Source organism: Panthera onca, chromosome D4, assembly GCF_046562875.1.
Source record: "Panthera onca isolate mPanOnc1 chromosome D4, mPanOnc1 haplotype 2, whole genome shotgun sequence".
NCBI classification, from domain to species: domain Eukaryota; kingdom Metazoa; phylum Chordata; class Mammalia; order Carnivora; family Felidae; genus Panthera; species Panthera onca.
Window position 1 is genome coordinate 6,125,580 of NC_138351.1, and position 25,965 is coordinate 6,151,544.

The 25,965-nt window shown below is 42.0% G+C and overlaps 1 protein-coding gene and 1 long non-coding RNA gene across 4 annotated transcripts in view; both read left to right on the forward strand.

The window, feature by feature from the left end:
• LOC145713007 (uncharacterized) overlaps positions 1-25,965 on the forward strand; it is a 445,152-nt gene that overhangs the window by 230,626 nt on the left and 188,561 nt on the right. The gene's annotated exons all lie outside the window — the stretch shown is intronic.
• LOC132663702 (contactin-associated protein-like 3) overlaps positions 1-25,965 on the forward strand; it is a 193,680-nt gene that overhangs the window by 152,738 nt on the left and 14,977 nt on the right. For all 3 annotated transcript variants that reach the window (XM_060610214.3, XM_060610215.3, XM_060610216.3), the window contains 7 exons: positions 4,809-4,936; positions 13,107-13,277; positions 14,244-14,462; positions 17,141-17,380; positions 18,142-18,372; positions 19,902-20,035; positions 20,840-20,927. In XM_060610214.3, the coding sequence (XP_060466197.1) occupies positions 4,809-4,936; positions 13,107-13,277; positions 14,244-14,462; positions 17,141-17,380; positions 18,142-18,372; positions 19,902-20,035; positions 20,840-20,927 (1,211 nt within the window). The remainder of the gene's footprint in view (positions 1-4,808; positions 4,937-13,106; positions 13,278-14,243; positions 14,463-17,140; positions 17,381-18,141; positions 18,373-19,901; positions 20,036-20,839; positions 20,928-25,965) is intronic.

A 25,965-nucleotide genomic window follows, 5' to 3' on the forward strand; every position in this document is an offset into this window, starting at 1 on the left:
ACTGGGGAAGTGGAAAACGTGTGGATTGTAGTGTAGAGAGACACACGGTGGCAGGAAGAAAGACAGCGACATGGAGGGGTGGTGTGGAGAAGGTCGAACAGGCATCTGAGTCAAGTTTCAAAAGAGAAGATTGGAGATCATCAAGGGCGATAATCAAATAGCCAAGAAATGCCCAGATGGGAGAAACTACCGGAAACCCAAGCAGGATAAGTAAAAGCCAGTCCATCGCCAGACACATCACGGTGAAACCAAAGAAAATTAAAGAGAACGTTAAAGGGAGCAGAGGTGAAAGGAAGTCGGAGCCAGCAGGCCCCTCCCACCCCTCCATGGAACCCAGCGCCACCCACGGGTGCTGGCTCTCCCCTCGCCGTGCACTAGGAAGATGTCCCATTCCAAGCGTGTCCCCAGCTGAGATACAGTGAACGCTCGGACAGACAGACAGACAGACAGACGCTGAAGGAGCATACGCCACCAGCAGACTCCACAAGAGGAAGTTTGAAGAATGATTTTCAGAATGAGAGTAGGTGATCTTGTAGGAGAGTCTCAGGCGCTAGAAGAAATATTGAGTAAAGAAATGTGTAAACTGAGAGGTTAAGAAAATAGGAGATGCATACTGGACACGAGTTGTATATCACAGTATATACGGAATTGAAACGGGAGGAGGCATTCCAATCCCATTACAAAATGATTGTGATTGACAAAGGAATTAAATTTAGAAATGAAAATGTTATTGAAACTTAAAACTTGTTTCGTAGATATTTGTCAGCATTATTGCACTGTTCATAGGACATACGATTAAAATTTTAAGTGTGGCCACTAAAGACTAGCCATGGAGAGTGCAGTATTCAAAAGGGATTTTTGTTTCATTGTAATTTTTTTTAATAAAGCTTATTTATTTATTTTGAGAGAGACAGAGACAGCACGAGTGGGAGAGGGGCAGAGAGAGAGGAAGAGAGAGAATCCCCAGCAGGCTCCACACTGTCAGCCCAGAGCCTGATGTGGGGCTCCAACCCACAAAGCTGTGAGATCATGACCTGAGCCCAAAGCAGCAATCAGACGCTTGACCATCTGAGCCCCCCAGGCGCCCCCAAAATGGGATTTTAAAAACCTAGTTAGTTCAAAAGAAAGGAGGAAATAAAATCTAGAAAAGAGGAAACAAGAGGCAACAAAATAACAGCAACAAAAAAATGAATAATCATGCACAGTAAATGTGACCAAAATAGCCATATAAATCCAGATAGATCATATTGAACTAAGAATAAGTGTATTTCATTTGTACACCTAGAAACGTCGAAAGCAAAATGCTGAACACAAGTTTACCAAGCAAGTACGAACAGAAGTAAGTAAAGTTTTAAAGTCTTAGTATGGGAGACGATTACTATCACTATATAATAATGCTTTTTAATTTCACCAAAAAACCCCGTAACGATCCTAAATTTGTTCCTGATAAAAATGAGTCAAAATACATATAGAAAATAATTTACCCAACTGAAAGAAGGAATATACAAATCGACCATTGTAGGAAGACATTTAAACATACATCTGTTAACAATTGCTAAATCATGTGGACAAAAATTATTAAGCATACAGAATATTTTTAAATGAAATCAACAGCTTGTTTTGGTAGCCAGCTAAAATTATAGAATATATAATTTTCTCAGCCACACGTGGCACATTTTTGCAAGTTGATTGTTCTGATATTCTGTAAAGCAAAACCCCCCACATTTTGTAATAGTTGTTATCTTATGGACAATTTCTCTGATTACAGTGCAGTTAGGTTAGAAATGAATAGGAGAGGGATAAAAAATATATGAGGCATTTGAAAACCGCACATGATTAGAAACAAGGAAATGAAGATCACATTATTCATAGAAAATATGGTTGTCGACCAGGACAACTCAAGAGCATATACAGAAATATTATGAAATTAATCAGAATTTATTTAGTAGGGCTACTTACTGAATCTTAGGATAACTGGATTCCTATGAAGAACGTGTTAAGTATAAGACGATATTATACAAACTACTCGCAAAATCAGCAAAAAGAGAGTAGTACTCTGGAATAAAGATGACACAATTATGGAAAATTTTTAGGGAAAAGACATCATAAAACTTTATTGTGAGACTCTAAGAAGACATAAGCAAATGGAGGTATCACACAATGGCCGTGAGTGAGAAAAATATGTAGTTCCTTGATTCCATTTAATGCCAACGCCAAACATGTGCTTCGTGTTTGGGTCAGTGACAAGCTGGGAAAAAGTACTTGGAAAAGCCATGCTAAATAACAACGGAAGACGGAAACAAGGAGAGGAGACGGGCCTTGCTGGACATGAAGTGTCACATTGCCGCAGTAATTAAACCGCCCGGGTTTGTCAAGGGGTTTGTCAAATAGAATAGCAAAACCCAAGAGCGAGCCTGGGAGCTCTCAAAATATGCGACTCGGGGTGGTGATAATTAGGTTGTCTCCGGTCTCTCTTTTCCCCCGAACAATTAGGAAATGTGAAAGCCGACCCAATATTTGTTCCCTGTGGCTTTTCGAACAATTCCAAGTCGTGACAGCCCCGTTAGACTTCAGAAAGTCCCCTGCAGAACAGCCAGCAAGTAAGAATAATCTCTGGAGTGCTTGGGACTGAAAACAAAAGAGAAGTGGCTTTGGAAGTTCTCTTACTGAATGCTTGGAACCTATCGTGAAATATCATCATGCCTAGACATGCAATGCTTCCAACTTTTGAAAACAATAGAGAAGCAAGAAGAAAACTGAGCTAGAACTAAATTAGGCAATTTCGAATGAATCTAGTGACCATGGCAATGAATAACATCCTACGTGAAGCGTAGGCAATTGGCAATGACCTGTGCTGATAAATTTTAAAATCGGAGCTGTTTCAAATTTCCTCAGAATCAGGAAGTTACTTTACAAACAATGGAATGAAAAAAGAACTTAGTACAATATCTGCCTTCCGACACGCAGTTACCTTTTATGATTTTCCTTAGGTTTTTTTCAGGACTCTGTGCTTTGTCATTGCTAAAAACAGTTAAAAGCGTAGCTTTTTCACTGCATTATAAATGTAGCTTTTAAATGGTTCTTTAAAATTCAGGGATCCTCAATGAATAACTAATACACTTATGTTTTTACTCTAGAATGTTCTACCAAGATAGCAATGACAAGAATTAAAATGCCTATTTGTAACACTGATTGATATTTAACACGAGGAATTAATTCAGTGCATTATCCCCACATTTATAACAAGATATATTTTCAGATTGACTCCCCCCATAATCCATGGAATCTTCTAGCTGGTGACCACCTGTTCCCAACAAAGCCAGGAGTTATGTGTTTGGGACGTGTGCTTTCACCCACAGAAATTGCAGGGCCTTAACCAGATAAAGCCATGCGGCTTTATTTAGTCTGGTTTTTGGGAAACACTCTGATTGAAAAAAAAAAATTGTTTCTTAACTTTCAGGATATCTAGTTCAAATTTTTCATGTCTTACCATAGGCACTGCCAGTCACGTTGTTACATTTTTTAAGCAAAATAAAAATGTTAATAATTTTCAACTTCCTACCTTAAAAGAATTACTTTGATGCCTAATCAGAACTGGAATAATTAGCCATTAAGTTATGCAGATTCTTTTTTGCAGCAAAGCTATTGGGCTGAACCGTTTGAAATGGCTGATTGTTTCGACTTGCAAAATTGTCAGTTTCAAGTGCTTCCATTTGTACCTATAAGAGTGAGTGGTGGCTTTGTAATTGTTTGACATGAAAACTTCCTAGGTTCTGCACAGATACAGGGCATCAGAATGACACATGAGACGAATTATTAAATCAGAAGTACAATTGTATATTGAAATATACAGTAAAAATATGAACAGCTTACAATGTGCAGAAAAATCTTCTTTCTTCCTCCAGAGAGGTGGTTGGTGGTCAGCTGGCTTACGACCCAGGACCTCTGGCCCTTATTCTAGTTTTTGTTGTATTGGAACCATAGCTACGAATGCTGTCTTAAATATTCATTTACATGATTTGGTTATATTACAATTATATTTTTGTTATAGTTACAATATCTGCTAGGTTTCTTGGGGACATTGTTCGTGGTTTTTATGTCCACGTCCCCAAAACACAGGGCCGGACGAGTAGAAGCTGTTTATTAGTAAGTGTTGGTCGAATGGATGGATGGTGACAGCCATGGACAAAGCACTTCCCGTGAATTATCTCATTTATTAATTTTAATTGCACATTGTATCATCCTTTAGATTTGGTTTTGAATCAGTATTTTGTTTTGGGGTTGCTTTGTTTTTTCATTTGTTTTTAAATTTATGGCATCAATAAAAAAGGAAATGCCTAGTAACCGCAGTAGGAATTTTGGAAAATATAGTAAAAAAAAAAAAAAAAAAAATCTAAGAATTGAAAACCTAAATCTTATCAGTCAGATTTTTTTTTTTTTTTTTTAATGAAGCCAGACAGATCTTGCATGTGAAAGTTCTGCATTTAAATCTTACACGGCGGCTAAATTGGAAAGAGCAGTGAACTGCTTAATTGCAGTGAAAGTGTAATCTCACGCCAGCATGAGGCTCATGATTTTGGACCTGGCCACTTTCCTTCCCTGGGGTCACGTAGACAAACAAAGGTCTCGGGTCCTCAGACGACCTTATTAAAATACGTTACCGTGTAAGCGGTCAGATGAGCTGTTTGATTTCCCACTGTTACGTAGTCACACATTTAGCTAAATACCTTCTTGAACTGCATTGAAAGACTGTTACTTCTCCGGGTATCGTTGAGAATAATGTTAAGGTGGTCGTATTTGTTTTGTAGGACCAGCGACACAGTAGTCCTTTCCCATAAGGAGCACCTGCCGGTCATTCAGGTTGTGATGAGAGACACAGGCCGACCACATTCAGAAGCCGCGTATGCGCTGGGGCCTCTGCTCTGCTGGGGGGACAGTAAGTAGTGGGAAGAGGAACTGTCTTGACCCCTGAAAACACGTGTCAGGGTTTCAGGAGAAATATAGCTGCCCACGTTCATGAAAACACTACCTACCCTGATAATCCATATTTCATTAGAAATGTGTTAACTTAATAAACGAAGTGTGTGCTGTCATCGTAACTGAGGAAGAAAAGTGAGAAAATGACATTACCTTTGGAGTAGTGACCTTTCTGCAGTATTGAAATCAGACTCTTGCTGCGAATACTCATGGAATCATCTGAAATATTCTATCACCTGGTCAGCAAACATCTAACGTATACAGCTAAGTATAAGGCACTTGGCTGAGTGCTGAGATGCCTAAAATTGGTAAGATGATGAGAAATGGGGTGACAGGACCCATCAAGTGTACCTGTTCATTCATACCTGTTGGCAATTCTGAAAACCTCAGTGGTTCTGACCACTTACCCTCCAGCTACATCTGGATTTCTTTCATAGCCTTCCTTCTCCCAAACTAATTGAAATAAAATACATCGGTTCTGCATTTAATTTACCTCTTTCTAACCCCTCAGACCTTCTCCTCCGTCACTCCCTAGAAACTGCTTTTTCCAGCTCACTAATGAGACCTCGATATTGCTAAATCCAAATTTTATTCTCCGGTGTTGTCTGAGTTGACCTTTATCGGCCACTTTGGTCTCCTTTCCTGGTTCGCCTCCTTACTGCCAACATACCACAACGTTCTGGGTTCCCTCCGTCTTCCTTCACTTCACCAGTGGCATCGTGTTTTGGGGTCCCCCAAGCTTCAGCCCCCCTTCTCTCTGCCCTCCAGCTGTTCCCAACAGGCCCATTGGGGACATTGGCATGACACGTACCACACTGATGTCAGTGAGTCCCCCGTCTACACCTCAAGCCCAGTCTCCCTGAACTCCCAGCCCTGACATCCAGCTGGCCGTTCGGTACCTTGGGTTGTATTTCCCTAGGCATTGCGAAATCAGTTTGTTGAAAATGAGGGGAAAAAGTGTTTCCACAACAACCTTCTCCACCTCGGTACACGGCAACTCCATTCTCCCTTTGCTTAGACTGAAAACATGGCGGTCACTCACAACGTCTTTCTTTTCCCAACACACGTCTAATTCACCCACAAGTCGTGTTGTTTCCAACTTCAAAATGGATCCGAATCCACCTTCGTGACCACCAGCACCTGGGTTGTTGCTGCGGCTTCGCCGGCCTGCCCGCTGCTGCCTTTTCCCCACCGAGCTGATACTCCACCTGACAGCCAGGCGCCCAGGTCAGGCCATGTCGGTCCTCTGCCCCGAACTCTGCGGTGGCACTCACGTCAGAGGAGAGGCCGAAGCACAACGTCCACCGAGGCTGCGGTGGCCACGTGGCCTTCTGAGCCCGTGGAGCCACACGGCCCATCCCGTAGGGGATGTTGCCTTGTGAAGAAATCCTGACACTTCTCAACCTTGCTATTGAGAAAAAGTAAGCGTTTCCTATCTCGGACAACGTCAGTTTTGAGACGTGGAAAGTCAAAATGTGAAGAACGTAGTCACGTGCCTTGACTGATGGTAGTAGGAAGAGATTTTTTTCCACTTGTGATCTTAAAAGGCAGACCACGGTTCTGTTTCTGGATAAGATGAAGTTAGCACGCCCCGGCTCCCCTCTCCCCGTGGGTCCCCCTCTAAAACCTGGACAGGATGCCTTGAAGCAGCCATCTCGGGACGCTGGGAAGCAAATAGCAGCAAGAAAGAGAAACCAGAATTCACCATTTACGTTTCCCCCCAGCATCGCTCGGCCTTGGTCCCAGATGCGGACTTGGGTCACAGACAGACAGGGTTCCAAGAGAAGCCCTCTAGCCCCGACCGGAGGAGAGAACAGAGGAGTCCCAACTCTCAGGGAATGCAGGGATCCCAGTTCCCTCTTTTCCTGGTGTTTTCTGAGGCCCCAGTCCCCAGGCAGAGCCATGGAAATAGCAACAGAAGTTGCCCCGGGAGCTCGCAAGAGCCAGAACTTCAGAAAGGACCTTTTGCTCTGAATAGGGCAGCTTTGGTTCAGAGACCGTAGGCGGACTCCCGTTATTTTCGTTTTCTTTCTCTTCTCACCCGTCGCTTGGCGATGGACGTGGTCGAGTTGCAGAGGTGCATAGAGCACACAAGAGAGCAGGCTAAAAACGACCCCTTTTCCTGGTCCCGTGATTGAGAAGGGAGACCAGGGGACCAGAAAGTACCTGGAAGGGCCCAGAGAGGGAACTGTTCAGGAAGGCGTGCCATACGTCGTTTACGAAGTCCTGGGCTCACCTCAGAGCTACTGGATCTGATCCGAGTGGATCTGACCCGAATCGTAGACCACAGAAGTTGAGAACTGAGCGGAGCGGCTGCCACCCAAGACCCAGACTGGCCACTGGGTGGCGCAAGAGGGAGGCAGATCTGAATAGTACTGCAAAACCTTTGCAAACTGGACTGCCATTAGAGACAGCCCACAGAAGTCCCGTTGGAATGTGTGGCCAGATCCTAACCAGGCCGACTACCTGCAAAATAACTCAATGAATAAAAAATAAATAAAAAAATATAAAAAAATAATATATATACAGGTAGATATAGATGCGTATATATATATCAGTATATACAGATATCTGTATCTGTATCCGTATATAGATATCAATATCTATATTCAACATGCTCCACAAACTTTAAACAAAGCCTGGAGTTTGTTAATATACTATTTAAAATATCTAGGAGGGGCGCCTGGGTGGCGCAGTCGGTTAAGCGTCCGACTTCAGCCAGGTCACGATCTCGCGGTCCGTGAGTTCGAGCCCCGCGTCAGGCTCTGGGCTGATGGCTCGGAGCCTGGAGCCTGTTTCCGATTCTGTGTCTCCCTCTCTCTCTGCCCCTCCCCCGTTCATGCTCTGTCTCTCTCTGTCCCAAAAATAAATAAAAAACGTTGAAAAAAAATTAAAAAAAAAAAAAAGAAAAAAAAAATAAATAAAATATCTAGGAAATAATCCAAAATTACTTGGCACAAAGAACCAGGAAAATCTAAGCTGGTTTAGGAAAATACAATCAACAGATACTAATGCAAATACGATACAGAGGTTAGAATTATCTGATAGAGTTTGAAACAGCTATTACATAAGAGCCCTAATAAGTAATCATAAACACTTTCTTAACAAATGGAAAAAGAGCACTTCATCAGAGAAATAGGCTCTCTAAAGAGCTAAATGAAAACTTTTGAACTGAAAAATACAGAAACTGAAATAAAAGATGGCCTGGAAGGGCCAAATAGCAGATCTGAGATGAAACGGTCGGTGACCTTAAAGATGAATAGAAATGATTCAATCTGAACAAAAGAAAGGAAAGAAAACAAATCTAGAAATGAACAGGGCCTCAGGGAACCATGAGTTACCCAGAAAAGATCTAACATTCATGTAATTGAATACTCAGAAGCAGACAGAAGAGTGTGGTACCGGAAAAAATATCTTAAAAAAATAATGGCTGAAAATTTTCCAAGTTTGGCAAAAGACAGACTTGAGAAGTTGAATGAGCTTCAAACAGGATAAACTCAAAGAAATTCACATCCAGACACATCGTAATCGTACTGCTGCGAATAAAGGCAGTGAGAAATTTTTTGAAATCAGCCAGAGAGTGATGTGTCATCTATAAGTGAACACCTACTCAAATGGCAGTGACTTTCTCATTAGAAATATGAAAGCCAGAGTAAGTGGTAGAACATTTCTCAAGTGCTAAAAGTAAAAGGTTGTCAGTCCGGAATTCTGTATTCAGCAAAAATCTCCTTCAGGAATGAAGATAAAATAAAATTCTCAGACAAAGGGAAGCTAAAAGCATTCGTTACCAGAAGATGCTTTGAAAGACTTTCTAAAGGGAGATTCAGACAGGAGGGAAATGATATCAGAAGGCAATCTGGGACATCAGGGATAGAAAAACAGCATTAAAATTGGTAAATATCTGGGCCTCCTGGGTGGCTCAGTCAGTTCGGTGTCCGACTTTAGTTCAAGTCATGATCTTGCAGTCCTTGAGTTTGAGCCCTGCGTCGGGCTCTGTGCTGACCGCTCAGAGCCTGGATCCTGCTTCAGATTCTGTGTCTCCCTTTTTCTCTGCCTCTCTCCAGCTCACTCTCTGTCTGTCTTTCTCAAAATAAATAAATAAATAAATAAATAAACATTAAAAAAAACTTTTTTAAAAAAATGTTTTAAAAAATATTTACCCAGATATGGTAAATATCTGGGTAAGTTTAACAGACTGTTCTATATTGAGTTATGTAAAAATATCTGAGGGTTAAAAGCAAACAATACAGCATTACTTCATTGAGTTTTTAATGTGCACAGATGTAATACATTTAGCAACAACAACATAAAGGGGAGCAGGGAAAGTGACAGAATTGTTGGTGACATTTTTACAAATCAGCTAAGTGGTTGAAATGGAGATTCTGAGCAGACTGTAAGTACATGTAAGTATATATACTGTAATTTCTAAAATAACCAATCAAGGAACAGTTATGGAAAAATAAAAACAGAATACTAAAAAATGTTTAAATAACCCAAAAGGAGACAGAAAAGGCGAGGTAGATGAAAAAAAAGGTGTAACAAACAGGAAGAAATAAAACGGTAGAACTAAATCCCACATGTCGACATTTGTATTTAATGAGATTGGTCTAAGTAAACCAGTTGAAAGACAGATCGTTACAACTCAACTATGTATTGTGTACAAGAAACTCACTTCAAATATAATGACATCAGAAGTTTAAAAATAAGGACAGGAAAAGACACACTGCCTAATTACTAATTAGAAGAAAGCTGGACTTTCTATATTAAAATCTTTGCTTGAAAGCATAGAAAATTAATAGACACAAGAAGTGATTAAGAAGACATGAGAATCTTAAATGGGTGTGCTAATAACTGAGCTTCAAACTACATAAAAGCAACAACTGCCAGGATGGAAAGGGGAAATGGACAAATTCATAATTATAATTAGAGAATCCAATATGCCTCTCTCATTGACCTATGCAACTAAGAGAGGGAAAATGAGCAAGGGTACAGAAGCTTGAATGTCACCACAAACCAACAGAATCCGATGGACATTTATGGAACTCCCTCCCAACAGTACAATACACATTCTTTTCACATGCACATGGATATAGCATATTCTTTGTCACAAGAAATCTTTAGCTACTACCAAGTCATACAAAATACATTCTTTGGCATCAATGCATTAAACTAGAAGTAAGTAACAAAGACAGTGAGTGTCTCCACAAACATTCAGAAATTTAACCCTGAACTGTTAACTAATAAACGAGTCAAGGAGGTCTCAAATGGATATTATGAAACATATGGACCTGTGTAATAGGGAAAATATAACATACCAAAATGGTGGGGTACATTTATGGCAGTGCTTATAGGGGTATTTATAGCATTAAATGCTTGTGTTTTGAAAAAAAAATTCAACTCTATAATTTAAGCTTTTACCATAAGAAACTAGAAAAAGAAGAAAAAATAATTCAAAGTAAGCAGAAGGAAGGAAATAAAGATACGAAGAGAAAGCCATTCCATTAAAAGCAGACCAATAGAGATCTATAAGAGGAAAAAATATTTTTGAAAGATCAATAAAATGGATAAATCTCTAGCAGAACTGTTGAAAGAGAAAAGAGAAAAATTACCAATGTGAGGAGTGAAAGCTGGAGTATCACTACAGACCCCACGGACATCAGTAGCATAATAATGGCGATCTCCAAACAACTCTACACACATACATTTTCCAACATAGATAAAACAGATCGATTCCTTGAAAACCGCTAACGACTAAAACTCACTCAAGATGAAACAGACAACTGGAACAGACCTGAAAGTAGTCATGGAATTGAATCCAGTCTGAGACGGTTTTGTTGGTGAATTCTCCCAAAGAAATAACACCGTATTTACACAATCTCTTTTAGAAAATAGAAGAGGAAATTCTTCCCAAAATTACGTGAGGCCAACATGGCCCCGATATCCAAACTAGACAAAGAAAATGCAAAAAAAAAAAAAAAAAAAGGTAACTACAGATAGCATCATCACAGACATATTTGCAAAAATCCTCCACAAAACATTAGTAAATAATCCAGGAATATATGAAAGAATGATACGTCAACACTGACGGATTTACCCCAGGGTGCAAGACTGATTCAGTGCAGCTGATCCTGGGGCAACACAGGTTTGAACTGTGCAGGTGCACTTATATGCACATTTTTCCCCCCAATAAATCAGTACAGTCTTGTAAATGTATTTTCTCTTCATTATGGCTTCCTTAATAATATTACGCTTTCCCTGGCTTACTTTATTATAAGAATATGGCATTTAATACATATAACACACAAAGTATGTGTTGACGTTACCAATAAGGCTTCCAGTCAACAGTAAGCCATTAGTAGTTAAGTTTTGGGGGAGTCAGAAGTCACACATGGATTTTCAACTGTGCAAAGGTCAGTGCCTCTAACCCCCCTGGTTGTTCACGGGTCAGCTGTGTTTGGAAATCAGTCAATGTCATCTACCATTTTAACAGTAGAAAGAAGAAAAATCACACCAGATGCTTTTTCTGCATCAATTGATAGAATAACTCGTATTATGATTATATCATGAATCAATGTGGTAATTTGTATCACGGTAGCATCCACAATGAAATTCTTAGCAAACTACGAATAAAAGCGAACTTCTTCATCCTAATAACGAGTATCTCTATCCAGAACACCTAGCATAATTATTGGTGAAAGACTGATCCCCGCCTTCCCCCCGCAAGACTGGGAACAAGATAAGGATATCCAATCGCACCACTTCTGTTCCACAATTTCAGTCATACTAGAAGTTGTAGCCAGTGCAATAATGTACGGAAGGAAGGAAGAAGCATACAGGTTGGAAAGCAAGAAAGAAGACTATTCACAAACACGTGCTTGATTGGCACGAGTGTTTATAGAAGCTCTATTTGTAAATGACCGAATCTGTCCACTACATGTGGACAAAGAAATGGCGGCCCCATCCACCTGGTGGAATACTACAGAATAGTAACAACATGTGGCAACCCGAGTGAATCGCAGAGGCTTTATGCTGAGTGAAAAAAAAAAAAGCCAATGTCAAAAGGAAAAGGCAAAACTAGAGATCATGGTAGGCAGGGCTTGGGGGTGGGGGGAGGGTGTGACTATAAGGAAATAGCAAGAGGGAGTTTTGGGGGGATGGAACTATTCTTTATCCTGATTTGGGTGATGGTTGTACAAATCCGTGTGTGTATTTAAAAAAAATATTTTTAATGCTTTAAATTATTTTTGAGAGAGGAGAGAGAGAGAGAGAGACAATGCAAACAGAGGGCAGAGAGAGAGAGGGAAACACAGAACTAGAAGCAGGCTCCAGCCTCTGAGCTGTCAACACAGAGCCCGAACCAAGGCTCGAAGTCGTGAACTGCGAGATCATGACCTGAGCCAAAGTCGGACACTTAACTGACTGAGCCACCCAGGCGCCCCTCCACGCATGTATTAAAACTCATGTAACATCGGGGCGCCTGGGTGGCGCAGTCGGTTAAGCGTCCGACTTCAGCCAGGTCACGATCTCGCGGTCTGTGAGTTCGAGCCCCGCGTCAGGCTCTGGGCTGATGGCTCGGAGCCTGGAGCCTGTTTCAGATTCTGTGTCTCCCTCTCTCTGCCCCTCCCCCGTTCATGCTCTGTCTCTCTCTGTCCCAAAAATAAATAAAAAACGTTGAAAAAAAAAAATTTTAAAAAAAAAACTCATGTAACATCAATTTTTCTCTAAAAGTCAATTTTACTCTATGATAATTTCATTTTTTATTTTAGGTTTATTTATTTATTTTGAGAGAGAAAGTGCGAGCAGGGGAGGGGCAGAGGAAGGGAGAGAGAGAATCCCAAGCGGGCTCTGCACTGACCGAGCAGAGCCTGACGCGGGGCTCAAACTCAGGAACCCTAAGATCATGACCTGAGCCAAACTCCAGAGTCGGACGCTTAATCGGCTGAGCCACGCAGGCGCCCTTCTATGATAATTTTAAAATAATACTGTTTTCTTTAAAGAACACAGGCCGTTTCCAGTGATTATCTCCCCTGATGGCATTTAACAGCAAAAAATGCTAGAAATCCAAAATGTAGTTCTTGTTTGTTCTGTTTCATTGCTATTGTCGCTGTCTTTTTTCTTTTTGGAAACAGATTCATTTTGGAACTCCGCGTCCTTCAACACGGAGACTTCATACCTTCATTTCCCTACGTTCCGCGGAGAGTTCAGTGCTGATGTGTCTTTCTTTTTTAAGACAACAGCTCCTTCTGGGGTGTTTGTAGAGAACCTGGGGATCACAGACTTCATCAGGCTAGAGCTACATGGTGAGTCGCCCCCCGGACGAAGCCACCAGGCGCTCAGGAGTTAACAGTGACCCCTTTGAGAACCTAACTCCTGCCACATTGCAGTGTGCTGTCACTTGTATTTCTTTCGTAAATACTAAGGTTCTATTATTTTACTTTGCTATTTTTAATAGAGAGGAAAACAGCGATTCAGCAAACACATACCCGTCTGTGGAGCAGCACTTAGCTGCCCTAACTGTGTGTGCGATCAGGATATTTAAAACCAAACTGGTCAGGTAACTCACTAAGTTGCAGAATCACTTCATTTAATTGACTGGTTACATCACTTATGCATGTACCTCAAAGCGCAGTTCCTTACTTCAAAGTTTCTTGTAGTGGGGCGCCTGAGTGGCTCAGTGGGTTAAGCATCTGACTTCAGCTCAGGTCACGATCTCACGGTTGGTGAGTTCAAGCCCTGCGTTGAGTCCCGAGTAGGGCCCCCGCGTCTGGCTCTGTGCTGACAGCTTGGAGCCTGGCTCCTGCTTCAGATCTCTGTGTCTCCCTCTCTCTGCCCCTCCCCTGCTTACACACACTCTCTCTCTCTCTCTCTCAAAAATAAATGAGCATTAAAAATTTTTTTTAACGTTATGTCGTGCTTTTAAAGTATATGAAGATTTAAACCACCTTTAAATAAACCCACTTACACATCTGAAGCCAGCTAATACGTTAGTTTTCTTCCTCTAGGTGACTATCTCGACTCTTTAGGGTTTTTAGCAAGATGGACAGTCTGCTCTGAGCAGGAATGTGTTAAAATCGCTTTGTTTCTCTTCCTCCGGGATACAGATTTATCTTGCCCTCCGAGCCAGCTCAGCGTGACATCTGTGCGCACCAGTGTCACTGACTTGTGCTTTCATAAGGGGCATGTCATGGCACTTGCCTCCTGTCTTGATAGACTGAACTTCCTCCCCCGTGACCCAACCGAGTGACGCTCCGTATCTGTATTTGCAGCTCCCTCGGAAGTGACCTTTTCCTTTGATGTGGGGAACGGACGTTGCGAGGTCACAGTGCGGTCGCCCACCCCCTTTAATGACAACCAGTGGCACCACGTGAGGGCCGAGAGGAACGTGAAGGAAGCATCGCTTCAGGTGGACCAGCTCCCCAGCGAGACCCAGGCTGCACCTGCCGACGGGCACGCGCGGTTGCAGCTCAACAGCCAGCTCTTCGTGGGTGAGTGCGGCCGGTTTCTAGCTGAGCGGTGCGGACCCAGAGAAAGTCCTAACTGGACAGGCGGTGACGGCAGCCAGCGCAGACTTCTGTCCGCGCCTGGGGCCGAGCGCCCATGTGGTAGCATCCCTTTCCCCAGATCGTTACTATCGTTCCCATAGACTGTTGTCATTGATTACGGCCTCCCTATAGACTGTTGTCATTGATTACGGCCTCCCTAGATTTCCCAGTCTCGAAACTCCGAGAGCAGAGACACCCTGTCCGCGGTGGACTCACTCCCAGGCTTGCGCGCAATCGCACCGGTGATTCGCATTTGTTTTTGTTACTTCTTGCCAATAGGACTTACGAATCCGTTAGCAATTTTCATCCGAGTCTCCCGCTCCCCGTCTCAGGGAAGTTGGAGAACCTGCCTTGCGATTGTGGCAGGGTCGCCAAGTGTCCCCTCACACGCAGACCGGAGGAGACTCGCATGGCCGTGCCCCTCAGGACCACGCCAGCCGCGGCTCCTCAGCACCGCCCTCCTGCAGCTCAGTCCTTGCAGACGCCGGGTTCAAAACCGGACTCTGGCTCCTTATCCTGGGTGCCCATTCTTTAAAGATCAACGGCTCTGGGGAGTGGGAATCTTCCCCTTTCATTTGCTTGCTTATTTTTTATAATTTTTTCTCTTGCCCACGGGGAAAGTTAAGTTTTGCTACGTGGCTTTTCAGACAACTCTGTTCTAATTTGGAAAACGAGCAGATTACTGAAGTAGCTCTTACTTGGTCATTTTTCACGTATTTTAAAAGTAAATAAGGATGCGGTCTAATTAAACACTGATCTAAATCACAAATTAGCACTCAGTGTGCTTTGCCAGGGGATACCTACGGCATCTGGAGGCTGGTGCTGTGTGGGGAGTTCGTGAGTGTGTGTGTGTGTGTGTGTGTGTGTGTGTGTGCGCGCGTTCAACCCATGGCCCCGTAAATGTCTGCTTCCAGCACAGTTCTCACCGGGTAGGCTTCACATCAAGCCATGACGCTGCATCAAATGAAATAATTTTATCTTCTGATTTGTAATGCTGAAGATCGACTCATGGAATTTCTAGGAACAGAGTTTGCATGAACGTCTACCTAGGAGTAACATTTCCACTGAGATGTTTCTAGAGCTTGAGAAGCTAGCGGAACATTCTGATCTGGCGTATGTACCCCAGGCCCACCGAATCAGAGTCCCTGAGGATGAACCCCACCTCGGTTTTTAGCATGCATTCTAGGTGACTTCTGGGCACCCAGTTGTGAGAATAGGCTCCCATGAGACGTGATAGAAATACAGAGTTACAGTGTTCGGTTAATGTTAGTCCCCCTGACCTGAGAGCTGGGTTTCATGGATTTGTCATTGATGGCACTTCTAAGAAGGGTTGGTATTACATATATAATTTATTATATACATATGTATAACAAATATATAACAAAAATGTATATATAACAAACGCATATACAAATTTTAATGTATATTATATATGTTCAATATATACAACAAAACTCTTGTATATTTTACATGTACATATATATACATACATGCATAATTGTATATTTTAATATACACTTTTGTAATATATATCATATTGCAAAGATTTTCAACTATGTAACTTTATTGTGCACCTCATAGTTTATATGCTTAAACATTAAAAAGGATAAGTGGTCTTCTGCTTTTTATGAAGGAAGCAATGTAAAAATGTACAAATCTTGGGGCGCCTGGGTGGCTCAGTCGGTTAAGCGTCCGACTTCAGCCCGGGTCATGATCTCGCGGTCCGTGAGTTCGAGCCCCACGTCGGGCTCTGGGCTGATGGCTCAAAGCCTGGAGCCTGTTTCCGATTCTGTGTCTCCCTCTCTCTCTGCCCCTCCCCCGTTCATGCTCTGTCTCTCCTTGTCTCAAAAATAAAATAAACATTAAAAAAAATTTTTTTTTTTAAATGTACAAATCTTTCTAAATCAAACTTGAAGAAGTATTTTTAAAATTTTTTTAACGTTTATTTCTTTTTGCGAGACAGAGTGACGGAGCACAAGTGGGGGAGGGGCAGAGAGAGAGGGAGACACAGAATCTGAAGCAGGCTTCAGGCTCCGAGCTGTCAGCACAGAGCCCGATGGGGGCTCGAACTCACAAACCCTGAGATCATGATCTGAGCCGAAGTCAGACACTCAGCCGACTGAGCGACCCTGGAACCCCAAAGAAGTATTTTTTAGAATAAATATTTACCAAGGCCGACTTCAAAAATATTTTTGTCGGGGCGTCTGGGTGGCTCAGTCGGTTAAGCGTCCGACTTCAGCTCAGGTCATGATCTCACGGTCCGTGAGTTCGAGCCCCGCGTCGGGCTCTGGGCTGACGGCTCAGAGCCTGGAGCCTGCTTCCGATTCTGTGTCTCCCTCTCTCTCTGCCCCTCCCCCGTTCATGCTCTGTCTCTGTCTCAAAAATAAATAAACGTTAAAAAAAAAAATTAAAAAAAATATTTTTGTCAATGGCTTTAATCAGTGTCGTTAGATGATTCTGAATATTTGATCACAGCCTCTGTTTTCAAAATTGTATTTGTTCATAAAACTTTGGACGGGTCACTTTTTTGACATTATCTGTATGGCCTCCGTTGGACGTGAAGACGAAATCCCGCAAAGACACGCAAGGACACATTTGCATTTGCAGTGTTTCCCTTGCAGGCGGGACGGCCACCAGACAGAGAGGCTTCCTGGGGTGCATTCGGTCGCTGCGGCTGAACGGGCTGGCCCTGGACCTGGAAGAAAGAGCGACAATGACGCCGGGCGTGGAGCCAGGGTGCCCGGGACACTGCAGCAGCTACGGACACCTGTGTCGCAACGGAGGGAGATGCAGAGAGAGACACAGGGGCATCGCTTGTGACTGCACCTTCTCTGCCTACGACGGGCCATTCTGCGAAAATGGTGAGTGTGACCCACGTGCGGGACCAGGACCGGAGAGGACGGCGCATCATTTTCCCGTTCCCTTTGTGTTTCTGCCATCTGACCCTGTAAAGAAGGGATGAGGCAATTCTCTGTGATTAGCTTAAATAGACTTGTTTCGGTCCCGAATTTCTGTGTTTAACTTGGAAAGAGGCATGATTCTATTCTTGAGAAGCTCGTGACTACTTCTGTTAGATCCGGAATCATCAACACGGAGAACCACGGTAGCCAAAGCTATGGAAGTCTTGAGGGGAATTTTGCAGGCAATATGAAAATACTGAGTTCTGCGTTATGGGAATGTGGGTGGGGATGTTATCTTTCTATCCATACTTGATTATTTTCTTTAATCTTAAATATGCTTAGATGTTGAAAACAATGAGCAAAGCATGCCATTATTTTCTCTCTTGAGATGTTTAAGAGTTAGAGATATTGTCGGGGCGCCTGGGTGGCTCAGTCGGTTGAGCATCCGACTTCAGCTCAGGTCATGATCTTGCGGTTGACAAGTTCGAGCCCTGCGTCGGGCTCTGTGCTGATGGCTCAGAGCCTGGAGCCTGCCTCAGATTCTGTGTCTCCCTCTCTCTCTGCCCCTCCCCTGCTCATGCTCTGTCTCTCTGTCTCAAAAATAAATAAACATTAAAAAAAATTTAAGAGTTAGAGATATTGTGTAACTATCCATTAAGAAGAGCCTTGTTCTTGTTCTTCTTATGTTATTGGTAACATAACGAAAACGAGTGTCATTCCAGAGATTTCTGCATATTTTGGAAGCGGTTCGTCCGTTATCTACAACTTTCAAGAACATCATAATCACACCTTTGGTAAGAACGCCAGCTCCTTGGCGGCTTTATTTCATGAGGATCTGACGCTGACCGGAGAAATGGCCACACTGAGCTTCCGGACCACAGGGGCCCCCAGCTTACTTCTCTACGTGAGCTCCTTCTACGAAGAGTACCTATCAGTTATCCTCGCCCCCAATGGTGAGTGTCAGACTCTACGAACAAGAAGACTGACTTAGGATATCAGGACCACATGGGGTGGGGGATGGGGGTCCTTCCAGCGTTAAACCACAAAAAAGAAACACAATTGCAAAGCTTATAGATTCTCATTCTCTTAGGGGTAGTTTATTTTTCATGATAACCTCCATGTTTATCACTAGAGTTAACATTTCAATGGTTCCATTCAAGATGCCATTCTCCCGTGGAAGTTTGGTCATTTAATGTATTCCCCGTGCAGATGTGTGCCTTGCTCTTCTCGGGGTCTTTCCTACCAGACATGAATAATCTAAATTAGTTTTGCAATTCACTTTGAAACAAGATGTCTCATTCTGTACATGGAGAATGTTTCCTCCTCCTTCTAAGCAAAGAAGTATATTAAACCATATAAAATCTAATCTTGAGCAGCATGGGCTGAGTAGGATTGTTCTTTACCCATCAGTGGTTGAGCCTTTCAGGTCATCTCTACGTACCAAGAAAAGTGGGAGGAGAGCTACCCCACCCATGGCCACCAGGGTTTTCCAAGACTTTTCCAGTTGGAGAGCAAAGCCAAGTTGGAACCTTGCCTCACAGAGAAGCAGGGCAGAAACTTGACCTTCTGGAGCATCTATGACAGACAGGAGTCAGTGGTGCATTTGTGGATAACTTGAGATTTAGATACTGTAGCAAATCATTTCTCTTTTCTCTGTTTCTTGATTATGGCAGAAACATTAGGGAGAAGATTCTGGTTGTGCAAAAAAAAAAAAATCCTTATGCAAATGTCAGCAATACATTAAAATGCATTAAAGTAAGTCACCTTAAAAGAAGTTATGCTTATAGAAACTGAATGTTAATGCAATATCGCTTGAGGTTTTACCATTTAATAGTATGAATACCACATGAATAATTGACTTAGAGCCTCGCTTGGAGTTTTCATAGGCTTAACTTAGACTTATTCCTTTCGTTAAGGAAAATGGCAGAACTTGGAAAAAGACCATTTGGTCTTGACTTTTAAAATAGCGTTTACTAATGTTACACTGCGTGTTAACTAACTAGAATTTAAATAAAAACTTAAAAAATAATAAAATAAAATAAAATAAAATAAAATAGCATTTAATTGGATTCTCAGGGTGCCTAAGTGGCTCAGTCTGACTTCAGCTCGCAGTCTGAGTTCGGGCCCCACGTCGGGTTCTGTGCTGACAGCTCAGAGCCTGGAGCCTGCTTCGGATTCTGTCCCCCTCTCTTTCTCTCTGCCCCTCCCCAGCTTGCGCTCTGTCTCTCTGTCTCTCTCTCAAAAAGAAATAAACCTGCAAAAAAATTTTTTTAAATAAAATAGTGTAGTTGGATTCTGAATTCAGCCCTGGAATAGCACACGTAAAATCAGTCTTCCGGGAAAAATCCTTGGTGTGCTAAGCGAACGCCCACTGGATTCAAATTGTATTAAATAAATAAAAATAAAAGACGCTCTAGAACCTGCGTCGACAGGTTTTTTAAGATTCTAGTTTAGTTAAAAATGTCATTTTTCTCTTCTTTAGGAAGTTTGCAGATCAGGTATAAGCTGGACAGAAGCCAGGCACCTGACGTTTTTAACTTTGGTTTTAAAAACCTTGCCGATGGGCAGTTTCACCAAGTGAAGATTCACAGGGAAGCGGCCATGGTCTCTGTAGAGGTAAGGGGGTGGATTCGGCAACGGCAACTGTCCCCAAACTTGTGACGCTCAGAATGTGTGACTTCAAGCAAACCTTTGACAGTAAATCCTAATAAAAGAGATACACATTCAACATGGTCTTTCCGGAAGTCTTGGGGACAGAAAATGTAGTTAGAGTGTTTGGTTTAGCAATTTTTGTGCTTGTTCAGCAAGAGGCTGACGGAGTTATTGTTAATATTTGACCATTTCGAATGAATGCTAAGCTGTCCTTGTCAGTAGGGGAATGTTGTCTGGTTTACAGCGACTGCTGGAGATATTCCGATGGGAACTTGTTCCCATCTGACTACAAAAAAAGCAAGTGCCATAGAAATGTAAACACAAGGGGAAAAGCGAGGTTTTGCTTAAAGTGGGAATACATTTTTAAAAACATCGGTATTTAAATGATTCATTGGCACTGGGCTTTGAATAGCCTTTATGTATTGAATCTGTATGAATAATACCTTTTCCGGCTCGTTACTAATTTCTATTCGAAATAAGTAAAAGCTTTAAGGTTTGCAATAGCTTGTTGCGTCTCTTTGTGGATTATACCAATTATAGATTCTTAAACCACGAAGAAAAACAGGGAAAAGAATAAGGAATGGGGTGGTGTGAAATCTGAGTTATTATAAAAATTGTTATGCAACAGCTTTCTCCTTTTAGCCTTTGTGATAGTTCGAACATATGGCTCATTTTTACCATTTTTCTTGGTGTCCCTGTGATTCCCTCTCTCTTACCATCAAAATTGCTTGCCATTTTGATGTTTGCTTCTGGTGGAACGTTTCATAGGTTAACCAGAATGCAAGGAGACAAGTTATCCTGTCATCGGGGACGGAATTCAATGCTGTCAAATCCCTTACGTTGGGCACAGTTTTAGGTAAGTGGCAGAAAATGCGTCCCCCCACAGCCCATGGGTCAGAAGCGTTAGGTCGCGAACACAGGAAGGGGTCGCGGCACTGACTAAGGCTCCTTGTCATCTTGACGGCTTCCCAGTGAGGGATAATCAAGGTGGAAACTGTTCTCTTGTCCGAGTGCCCCTGCAGTCATGAGTGAGGGCTGTCTTCCAGGCACCAGGGTGATCCCTGAGAAGTCCTTACACTTAACCCTCTCCCTTGGCAATCAGGCAGGACAAAACTCGGCATTTTTCTAGCAAGTGAGGAAAGACAAAATCAAAGCAGATATCAAGGTCACAGATTCTCGATTAATCAGGAGTCAAATGCAGAAACCACTGAATGATAAGTATAGCTTGACATTCACGAGAAGAAGAGAAAAGGCTTAGTTTTCTTGTAGCAAGTGAGTACGTGTCGGGCTGTATATCCTGGGCCTTGCTTTGAGATGTATTTAATGCTCCCAGCTGCTTCTTGGGACGTCGTAGCCTAAAGATCCCACGCCCGGACGTCACAGCCTAAAGATCCCATGCCCACTCTTGATGGCTGTGAATTCATGAGAACGCCAGAGTAAAAGCATACTATCCTACTTAGGCATCAAATGATTTATGCCTTTATTTTTCCCTTTGTCGCCAAGAATTAAACCGAAAGAAGAGTAGGTTTTGGAAGGTATATCTTTTCTTTTCGATCATTTACGCATGAACTGTCCATATCATCTACATTTACAGTTACTTGGCAGAAAGCCTCTTGCGGACTATTTATTATTCCTGTTCTGATACGTGACACCCGCCTGGCTCCGTTGAGCCCTAGGTGATCAGTGGAATCTTTGCTAGGTTTCCAGCCATTTATACACGGATCCTTTGATCGTTTCGGCCGCTGCACGCACGGATAACATCGCAAACTGGAGGTTTAGAGAAGCACGGGAATGGATGTTCAAAATATGTTGAGAAGCACAGTAACTGGGAAAACGATCATATTTTCCAAACAGATGATGGGTAGTAAAATTATGAGTTCTAATTTTTCAGAGGGAAGGCGAGGAATCCCAGGTGCTCTTGAAAATGGTAAAAAAAACCAAAAAAACAAAAAACCGTGTCATTTAGATGGTGCAGCATCACCGGACGCTCCAGGCCGGTCATGTGCAGTTACAGGTGGCTGATCACACCAGTGAAGGAGGGTCCGCGAGGTCTTTGCTGGGAGCGTCGGATAAAGAATAGCAGACCTCAGGCTGAAATGGTGGTCCTGATTTATAATCATGCCTTCAAGGTGGATAAAGAAAGGGCCTCCCGATGTGTTGGCAGAAAGGCAGCTGGTGCTGCAGGTGATTTCGTGTGGCTCACGGCTCCGGTCCCCGCGGCACAAGCAAAATCACCATCGAGCAGTTAACCCAGAAATAAAAATGAGGACAGTTGTTTCCCCTTGAGCATTGGGAAGAGGTTTATGGCTATTGCAGCCCACTGGGGAGGAGACTCTCTCAGTCTCTAATGTGTGACTTTGGATGCGTTCTGGGCATTTCTGGACACCCGTGTTTTTGTGACATTAGTAGATGTTTTTCATTCTATTTTTTTCAAGTTTTTTTTAAATTTTTAATATTTATTTTTGAGAGAGAGAGACAGACAGACTGTGAGCAGGGAAGGGGCAGAGAGAAAGGGAGACAGAATCTGAAGTAGGCTCCAGGCTCTGAGCTGTCAGCACAGAGCCCAACGCGGGGCTCGAACTCGCAAACTGAGATCGTGACCTGAGCCGAAGTCGGACGCTTAACCGACTGAGCCACCCAGGCGCCCCTCAAGTTTTTATTTAAAAAATTTTTTAATGTTGTTTTTATTTTTGAGAGGGAGGAGAGAGACAGAGCATGAGCAGGGGAGGAGCAGAGAGAGAGGGAGGCACAGAATCCGCAGCAGGCTCCGGGCTCTGAGCTGTCAGCACAGAGCCCGACGCAGGGCTCGAACCCACAAACCGTGAGATCATGACCTGAGCCGAAGTTGGATGTTTAACCGACTCAGCCCCCCAGGCGCCCCTCAAATTTTTATTTAGATACCAATTGGTCAGCATACAGTGTAATATTAGTTTCAGGTGTAGGATTGGGTGATTCATCGCTTACATACAGTGCCCAGTAGGGTTTTTTGTTCTATTTTTAAAAGTGGCATAGTCTAGAAAACCACAAGAACTGGAAAAACAATCGAAAGAAATCAGCTCCTTCCCCGGCTTTTACCCATGACAATCACAGTATCCATTTAGATAGAGGAGGCTATGAGATTCCTACAAATTCAAAGCCCATGTTGAGTTTCAGAGAACAGTGGGATGGAACCCCTTCCTTGGCTGTCAGTTGAATAATATTATAATTGTTTTTAACATCCAAGCGGCAAAGAATTTGCTCCTTTTTTATCTGATACTGAGCTCCACTCAAGGATAGTTACTTACTCTTCTTGGATAGTAAGGACAGTTACTCTCCTCGGTTTGAACAGAGTGAGTAATTGATTGTGTTAGGGGCGTGCAAACCTCAGAGCTAGATTATCATACAGTGGTGCAATCTGCGACTGGAGTGACGGCTTTGCCTGCCCCCAGCCGTCTGATCCCTCCTTCCTTGCCACAGCAGGTGTCTGTGGACTTTTCCCAGCCACCAGGACAGATAGGGTCAACGAACGAAGTGAACACCCCACACGCAACTTCCTGCCCTCAGTGACTCGAGCCTCTGAGAGGAGAGGTGAGGCACGTTCAGAAATGTCTGTGATGCAAGGTAGAAAGTGTGAAGTTGACAAAGGAATGTTTTTAAAGACAATTTGGCTTTTGATCGACGATGGAAATATTGATTTAATAACTCGGCTGCATTATATAAAAAGCAATCGTTTTAATACAAAAGGAGAATAATAAATTTTATCATATAAAGTTTTATTTTCCCACAAGCTCATATACAGAGGACAATAGTGCAGAATCGAAGACGTTAATGTTTTTATTCGAGAATGGTATATTCAGGAGCATCTCTCTCAGGCTATAAAAATTAAACTTGAAACTCAGCAATGAAGTTTATTGCCTGAAGCAATTGAGTCTAATAAAATTATAAATATTCATTTCATCTGTACATAGAGCTATGCATCTTGATCAAAGCCGAATAAAACTTTTCATGTTCTGGACAACTTTCAGGATGGCTTCTGCCCTGATTCTGCTGGCACTTTCAGAGCAGTGAGTAACTGAGGAGACACTGCTTTGTGTCCAGATTTGGAGAATATAAGCGGAGCTTCCCTTCATAAACTTACAGTGAAATAGACCAACAGATTGGTTAATAAAGAGCCATTAATTTGCCAAAGAAAGTTGTCGCAAACTATGGCAAGCTATCTAGAACTTATATTTTGTTAGCTGTTTTGACTCAATGAGTTATCCATTCATTAAAAAAACTTCTGTGGTCCCTAATGCGCACTTGTCCCTCACAGGATATTTTGGATGTCTACCAACAAGACGTACAGATATATACACCTGCCCTTAATGCACTTGCAATATAATAGGGAATATAAACAACGGAATAGTGTTCATAACTAATCTAATTTATCGTTATTATTATTTACCCTAATGTGCTTTGGACAGAATAGTTCAGGATCACCTTCTAAACTAATAGGCTGTCCTTGTTCTTCTTAATTAGTGGTCTTCTTAATGGTGACCAATCAGGTTAAGTTTTCCCAGTTACTATAAAATAATTTTAGTATAATCCTACTTCAAATGCAAATCATTAGATTTCTGATTTTCTGTCTGGTCTTGACTTGGATGTGGCCTATAGTCCCAAAGTAGGAGAGCTTTAAAATACAACAAACCAGTAAGGTGCCCTAGCATTGTTTTGCTAAGTTTTATTTCTCTAGAGATGTTTATATAAATGGTATTCTGTTGCTTTTGTGTGTGTGCATAAAAAGAAACAATGACAAAATTCCCCAAATATCAAAACAAAAATCCGTTTTGAAGTATGCAGAATAAAGACGTGCCCTTTTATTTCCTCCTGGGAAAGAATACAATAGGTTGAATGTAGTTCAAATCAATACAGTCATGCAGATAAGCCTTAATGGGTCAATTTTCAGTGTGGGGAAAGGAAATCCATTGAAGGATTATAAATTGAAATGGAGCTCCACATATGAGAATTGAGTAATAAATAATTTGTGGAAATTACCTACTGACATCTTCATGGACAGACTACTGTTTAGATATTATGTGACTTCTATGTGACTTATGTGACATGTATGCCTTTTCTATGCTCTGCCAAAGAATTTATCTCATTTAGAAAGAAAGACACAAAACGTTTATAAAATTTCAGGAGTATGCATATAAGTGCGAAGATCCTCAACAAAATATTAGGGAATCTAATTCCGTAACATACAAAAGTATTATATGCCATGATCAAGTAAGATTTATGCTAGGATTTTAACGTTGGTTCAGCAGATAAAAATTAATCAATGTAATATGCCATGTTAGTAAAATAAAGGACGAAAACCACATGGTTACCTCAGTAGACACAGGAAAAGCATTTGGAAAAAAAACCCCAAAACTCCACCCTGCTTTCATAATAAAGAACATTGAACAAACTAGGAATAGAAAGAACCTTCCTCACATGAAAAAAGGCATCCACAAAAAGCCCCAGCTGACATGACATCATACTCAATGGTAAGATAATGGAAGTCTTTCCCTAAGATCAGGAACAAAATGGGGATGTCCACTCTCACCGGTTTTGTTCAAGACTATAGAACTAGTTGGAGTGAGGGCTGTTTCGCAAGGAAAAAAAAAAGTAAAAAGTATCCAGAATAAAAAGGAAGAAGTAAAACTATCTCTATTTGTAGAGAATGTGGTCTTGTAAGGAATCCAGGAGAAAAGCTATTGGAGCTAGTACACGGTTTGGGCAAGGATATAAGATCAATATACAGAAATTTATTTTATTTCTATATACTAGCAATGAACAATACGAAAATGAAAGGAAGAATGAAATGTAAATTCCATTTAAAATAGCATCAAAAAGAATAAAATACCTTGGGATACCTTTAACAAAAGAGGTGTAAG